The sequence below is a fragment of the Trachymyrmex septentrionalis genome, unplaced genomic scaffold (assembly GCF_001594115.1).
Source record: "Trachymyrmex septentrionalis isolate Tsep2-gDNA-1 unplaced genomic scaffold, Tsep1.0 scaffold70, whole genome shotgun sequence".
NCBI classification, from domain to species: domain Eukaryota; kingdom Metazoa; phylum Arthropoda; class Insecta; order Hymenoptera; family Formicidae; genus Trachymyrmex; species Trachymyrmex septentrionalis.
In genome coordinates this window covers 344,256-351,513 of record NW_017305885.1, presented here as the reverse complement: position 1 = coordinate 351,513, position 7,258 = coordinate 344,256, and the positions used below count along the sequence as shown (strand labels likewise).

Here is a 7,258-nt window from a genome sequence, read left to right as displayed (position 1 = left end):
AGATATCGATGATAGTGTCAATGAGTACAGGGATGATTGATATATCCATTGATATATGACGTGGATAGAGTATATATTTTACCCTTCGGCCTCATCATCGGTGGCGTTTCGCAGCAAGTCCTCGTGTTCGCGATATCTAAGTTGAACTTCCGCTCCGAAATCCGAGCTGTTCTCCAGCTGACGCGTCCTCGCGGCGATCGTGCTCATCTCAATGGCCTTAACTTGCTGCTCCAATCGTTGCAGCATGTCGGTACTCTCGAGTGTCGTCGTACCCGTCGACGCTATTTGTTGTTGCTTCAGAATCAAATCGAGACTAAGCGGCGCCTTGGGTTCAGTCAACGGTGGAACGGACGGTGTTAAATCCGTCCTTTGTTGGCCAAACGAAAGTCGGCCAATCGGTTGGAGAATCTTCGATTCATTGAAGATTCTCAATTTCTCCTCCAGATTTGCGTCCACGTTCGTGTCGCTGAGGAGTCTCTTCGCTGAGGAGTCTCTGACGTAGAGCGGACTCGTGGGAATCATTTCCTTAGGTCGGATAGGGCTTAAAGCGCCGGCCCGTTTCTCAACTACTTGCAAACCCTTGTCGTTCTCTACCAGTTCCCATTGCTTCAGACTCTCCATGGGTGTATGCGACGCTGACAATCGTTTGGATGTGCCCATCGGATTCATTTCCGATTCACCAACAGTCTGTCGATTCGCCAGCTGGCGCACTGTCTTATCCGCGGGCGACGGCATCAGGAACTTTCGTGCACCTGTCTGCGGCCGAATCAGACTTCTGCTGGCCTGCGTTCGTACGAATGGACTCTCTCGATCGTCCATCATCGAGATATCTCACGTGGGAACGAATACGGGAATTGATCGCCGTTGCTGTTTCTCAGACTCTCCTCTTCGATCTCGTCTTCTTAAGACGATCCTTCGTAGGTAATGTCTCGAGCACTGATAAATCTTCAACATCGATTCAACGGCCAAACCGATCAATGGCGCAGCATGGAAGATTTAGTTTCTGTCAAGAAGAAGACTCGTGTTTTTCTTTTTAAGGAAGATGTCAAGCACTGCGACGATCATCACTAAACACATCACATAGAACCCAGAACCTGAGAACGAACCACGATCCATTTCTCTTTCTTCCTTTATAGCTTCATTCGATTCACAATCACATGTATCAATAAGCGAACAAGCGGTACGGATACAGGCTGTTTTTGTAGATAGGAGAATAAAGCTTTATTGAACGGCGGCACTATGTTGGCTTTTTTTTTGCAATCGTAACGTTGTAGACAATAAAGCAGATAGAGATACACAGGAACGCTCGCAATCTCGTGGATTACTGCGATTTAATATGAGTAAACGTGAATAAAGCTCGGAGAATTGTAAATATGCGTATCTGTATGCAATTTAGATGTTGATTATAACACTTTAATAGAACGAAATTGTTAAGTCAAATGTATGTAGCACATTGGAAAATTTTTGTACATTTCGTATAGATATTAAAAAAGAATCATTTAATAATCTATTATGAAAAGGAGGAGTTCAATGACACTTAGGTATTAATCAAACAATACTTATTAAATTGATATAAAAAAATAATATGCAAATTTTGTCACCTATATATATATATATGTAATACGAGTATGTACCAAGTACAAAATATACATAAGACTTTTTTGTTAAGTTACCAAGTGTCGACAAACAAATAAATTCGATATTAATCTATTAATAAAATTTCCAATGAAGAAAAGAAAGATATTCGCACATTTCATGAATGTCATAAATATTATTTTTATCGAAATAATTGAGAGACAATCCAAGATACATAGAGATATCGAGAAAAGAGCTATATGTCGTAGTTTAGAGACGATGAAAACGCGTGTACTTATGACTTTTCACAAGTTTCATCTCATTTATTAACCAACAATGAGATAAAAACTATTCCTTTAACGGTTAATGTCATGAACGGTTGACGTTTTATGAGACCTAAGAAAAATCCATTATTCAAAAGTCAAGATGCATATAATAAACAGTGTTTAGCATGAAATTAATTTGCGTAAAAATATTTTCGTGGAAATACACAATTCGTATTACGTCATCCAATCATCTTTTATATTTGAGAATTCTATTCAATTGTTTCACCGATTGAATTATTAAGATTTAATAAATGTGATATACGTAAGCAGATAAAAATTCAAGCGACTTTTAAATATTAATTTTTTTTCTATAGTGATTTTTCTCTGATAAAATAGTTAACAAAATAGACGAATATACCACGTAAACGAAGCAACCAATTTTTGTACTCTACGAGTATTTCTGTTCGTTCTCTTAGATGAAGCAGCCAGGCGGAAATTCGCTCCGAGATTGAAATGAGAAAATCTGGAAAGGGGGGAAACTGAATCTTCTTCGATACACAGGGCAGAGAAGTCGTTTTGCCAAACTTGAGGAAATTAAATATGATATTTCGAAAGTATTATAGTTACACGATGTAAAAATTACGGCAACTTGAAAAATTCAACGTCCAATGACAAATAAATGTTAATAAAATTGCTCCCTAATATGAGTTAATGTTAAATATAATTTTTATAATAATAATTTTAGATAATCAATCAATTGCTGTGTGAATATGCAGAGTAATCAGGTTGTATTTAATCATATTAAAAAATTATAATATATGTAATGAGTTCTTCGACCCTTACATGGCTTTAATGATTTAATATTATGATATAATCAAATATACGAATTTTTTTCGGTATTAGACATACGATTTTTAATTGTTGCAAAAAAATGGAAGAAGAACGAGTGTAATTTTTTGATTGCAAATTGTTATATTTTTAATAAAGATAATAATATAGATAGTATTTATGATTATTTGTGAAAACTTCCATACTTTCTGAGTGAAGATTTTGTAAGAGGATTTATTTTTGCCGTCTATATTAGCTCGTAAAACACTTGCGAATATCGCATCTGATAGATTACAAGATTAAAAGATGAGATAACAATATCTTTTTGATTGTAGACATTTAAAGATAGACAAGTTTTACTAAAAAAAAACTTTCAATTAATAAAAGAAAAATAATAATTAATGCTATAATATACTATAATGCTACAATACTTCATTCTAAAAGATATTGGCTGATCAATTAGCATTGCAGACCAACTGAAATTTTCGATTATTTGTCAAGATAGTATATATCTCACTCAACCAATTCGTCGAAAAATGTCGAAGAGAACTTGTCGAACGACCGACGCTAACACCGACGCTGTTTTTCAATGAGACGATAGAATCATAAATCGTGAGCGGACGGAGTAGAGTACGGAGATTAAAGAGGATTTATAGACCAAAGACATTATACGAGGTATTCGCAGGCCTTTTCCTGAAAGAGAAACTTCTCTCTGCGAAAAGTTATATGGATTTCTGAGCAATTTGGTTTTATCTATCTTCGTAACTTTTTGATAAATAACATTAAATTCGATTACGAGCCTTAAAATTTGATTAATTATATCTTATTAAAACTGAAGAAAAGATAGAAGTTTATTGTCGGCTTTATTAGTGAAAACCCTTAAAAAATGTTTCACTTTTTATATTCTTCACTATTTATTACTTAATAGATACTACTATTTTAATATTTCCGATACTATTTCATAAGACAACTCTATTGGACATATTCATTTAAAAATTTAGATATTGCTTTGTGTTAATTACAAAATCTGTAGATTGTCAGGAAATATTGAAAGAGAGATTGTACACCTTATATATTTCTAGTGCAAATTTGTGTTGCAAGGCATTTCAAGGAATCTTTTTCACGAAGGTTGAGAGAGTTCCGGTGAAGCATAATTGTTCGAAGTACAACGTAATCATCGCGACTAAAGCTTTAATAAAGAGGCCCAGATCTGCCTTTGTATTTATTAATTGCTGTCGGAACGTCCAATAACAATGCGGAATTCTCATTGTTTCGCACAAGCGACTTCGTAACGGTGACCGTTTCTCTTCCCGCGATTAAGAAATGATTAGATCATAAGGACTTCCCGGATGACCGCAAATGCAAAATTTCGACTAATCCTTAGACAAGCGAAATGCTGTATTACTTAATCTACAATGATTATAAAAATACAGCAATAAGACTTTAGTAAAACAATAAAAAAAGAAATAAAGATTATAAAAAGTCGGAAAAGTGCTCTCTAAATACTTTGAAGTGGAATCTCACTCTAAAGAGTAAAAATTGAATCAGTCTCGAAAGAGAGTAGTTCAATTTTTAATCTTCAAGTAAAAGTTCTAAAGAGTGTAGTAATAAAAAGTTAATACTTCTATTTCAATTGACATTTCGAAAGGACGATTACGGGAAGATTCAAGAAATTTGTTCAAAAAAATCTATATATAAAATCTGAAAGTATATTAAATACGATACGCTTGATATACTCGAGGATTAAACTAACGTTTCTGAGAACGTATTACGTCACTATTTTTTGTGGCCGAAAAAGGAAGACAGCAATTACGTCGAAAAATTTCTTTTTATCAGCTAAATATCCTGCCGACTTTTGAGCACTACGTTTTATTCGATAATACGGCAGTGTGTATTTTTCGCAAAAATTAAAAATTGTAGAGTATGAATTTCCGTCAATCATGATTGTACACGCTATCAGTTGCGTGACACACGCGCGATGCGTGCCGCACACGTCACATACATGGCACACGAATTTACACTTGTCCGAAGTCTTCGTTCGGGTATGTAACACTCACTCCGCATTTGACCTTCCTCTTGAGAGAGCGCCGATCCCGAAAAAAAGGAAGAAACGGAGCAAGAGAACAAAAGAGAGGCGATACTAAAAGGTTGCGTGGACAACGGCCGGTTGTGACGAACTGGGTCCATTTCTCGAAAGGTGGCGATAAGCACTCGAAGCCGGCCAACTCAACTTCGTTACGCCATTTATCAGCGATAGATTCTGATAAGCGATAACGTGTCTACCTAACACACCGACATTGACGATCGTCGAGCCAAGAATCTTATATATATTGTACGCACAGAGCCGGAAAACGATAAAATATATCAAGAAATGTGCACGCTGTGCTAAAATGTAAAAGTAAGTCAAATTATTTTCCGGTTGGTGTTTCGTGTTATCAAGTATGTGATATGATAATAGTGGTGAGTGATAAAACTGTGAAATGTAAATGTTATCGCATTTTATTTTCGAGTACAACGGTTCTAAATTATTGAAATAATAAACACTCCGACTAATAGACCGTAGCGAAAATAGCCATTAAAGAAGTGATTAACTGCGGATGAAGAAATATTTTAATTCTTCTTTTAAAAGATCTTTAAACGAAGTCATAGAATACTTCGACATCACTGATATAATCGTAATGAAAGGAGGATGTTAAAAAGAGGCCAATTTCTACCTAAAAAGGTGTAAATAAAAGGAATAGTTTTTGTGGATTTGGACTTTCTGGATGAAATAATTAAAGAATTAACGTTTAGAAAACACTTCGAAAATTCGAGCACGAATATGGTGTTGTATTTATCCAAATTTCAGTGTTCATGCTTAATTTTCGAGGTATTTTTCAAACGCCACGAACTTTTTAATGACTTAATCGTATCCTCGAAGGTCAAAATCTACAAAAAAAAAAATACTTCCTTTTACTTACACCTCTTTGAGCGAAAGTCGGTCTTCTTTTATTCACACAATTCTATAAATGAAATTAAAACAAGTGGGAGATAGAAACGTAAAATTTACATATATGTATACGTCGTAAATGCTTAATAGACACGAATACATGCGGATTAACTGACTCACTTAAATCGCGAACGTTTCTCGTTTATTTAATAAGCTCAAGTGCGCGTGTTTTGTGCTGTTTCATGTCTTTATTTGCTCTCGTAGATTCGTAACTATTGCCACGCCTCATGCACAAGCATTCTAGAAAGAATCGTCGAGATAAGCTCTATAAATCTTGGAATATATATGTAGAAGAACTTCACGCTTCATGTATTTAGAATATTAGATATATATTCTAAATTTCTCTCATCGTTAGAAATATCTTTAAAATTTTTCTATCAACTTGTAAAGTCTTTAAACAGAAAATTAATTATCACCATCAATAAATCTATTGGTATCTAAAACAATAATTTTATTGATAAAACACTTTCTGTTATAAATGTCAATGGAAATTAATTGATCAGAATAAACGTTAAAAAGTTGCAAGCAATTCAATGTTGGATCGATTCAACTAAAAATTTGAAATTATACATTATTTTCTGCGGTATAAAAGAACTATATTGAATTTACGAATAAACGGTTCGTGGAATATATCACGAAGTTCTTACGTGTTGAATTATCTGAATAATTTATATCGATCAAAGCAATTCTGAGAACAATCGAGAGCACAGCTTATGGATCTCTCTGCCTGCCTCTCGCACGAACAAATTTAGCAGTTTAGTGTTTCCAAAACTGTGTCATAAACATTTGGAAGTATTTTGGACGCTCGCCAGACTTTCGTCGAGACATAATGTCAGTGTCAGGGCGTTATAAGCAAGCAGGTAAGAAAGGGAGTTACTAATCATTAGGCAGCGTAATTTACTGACACATGATAGATAGGAGCTACACTATTCTTCCTTGTTAAAATGCTGGAAGAAGCCTGTTTTTATAGATACGCTGCGTGCCAGTAGGATGACGAATAAAAAGAATTCTAATTTGTTATGTAGATCAGTGGGTGACAAGTATATCACGATCTTGGTTGTACATGATGGAACGTGATCAATACAGAATAATGTCATTTTAATTCAATATGCAAAACAGGACCGTAACGTGCTCTCTATAATGAAGATTATTTAATGCACTAGTAACGTAGTTACTAGTAAAATAATGCTTTAAATATATGGTACTGGTTTGCTTTTTTGTTCGATTCTTCGGTCTTCTTATTTACTGCTGCATGAATTGATAAATTTGCCCGGTACTGCGATACGATAAAAACTTACTGCTAGCGCGTACGTACGTACGTAGACTGGTATGTCAGTGCGATGCAGCATTGTTCGCAGCTTTCGCGTGCGACACGCAATGCACCGACACGCGGTCGCGCCGTTGCGAATACCGGCGAAGGACTTCGTTAGAGGGCCGTAGAAAAACCGACGAAATGACCGGCCTCGTCAGCAAATGAGGATTTGCGGTCGAGAAAGCAGGAGGATGACGTGGCCGCGAGCGTCAGTTAAGAATGCTCGGGAGATACGTACTTCAATGATAAACTTCACCGTGTAAATTAATGATGCGTTCTAATTTAAAC

General features: G+C 35.4%; 1 protein-coding gene across 15 annotated transcripts in view; it reads right to left on the bottom strand.

Annotated features, from left to right (window-relative positions):
* Nucleotides 1-7,258, bottom strand: part of LOC108753673 (serine/threonine-protein kinase MARK2-like) — a 108,433-nt gene that overhangs the window by 29,630 nt on the left and 71,545 nt on the right. For 6 of the 15 annotated variants that reach the window (XR_001939651.1, XM_018495470.1, XM_018495477.1 and 3 more), the window contains exon 1: nt 83-1,406. The exons of 3 other annotated variants lie outside the window; for them this stretch is intronic. Coding sequence is in view for 11 of the 12 variants with exons in the window: in XM_018495470.1 (XP_018350972.1) it covers nt 83-822 (740 nt within the window). In the remaining variant the exon portion in view is untranslated. Of the gene's footprint in view, nt 1-82; nt 1,409-7,258 lie in introns of those variants that run through there. 6 more of the 15 variants (XM_018495473.1, XM_018495478.1, XM_018495476.1 and 3 more) reach the window with 3 other exon arrangements.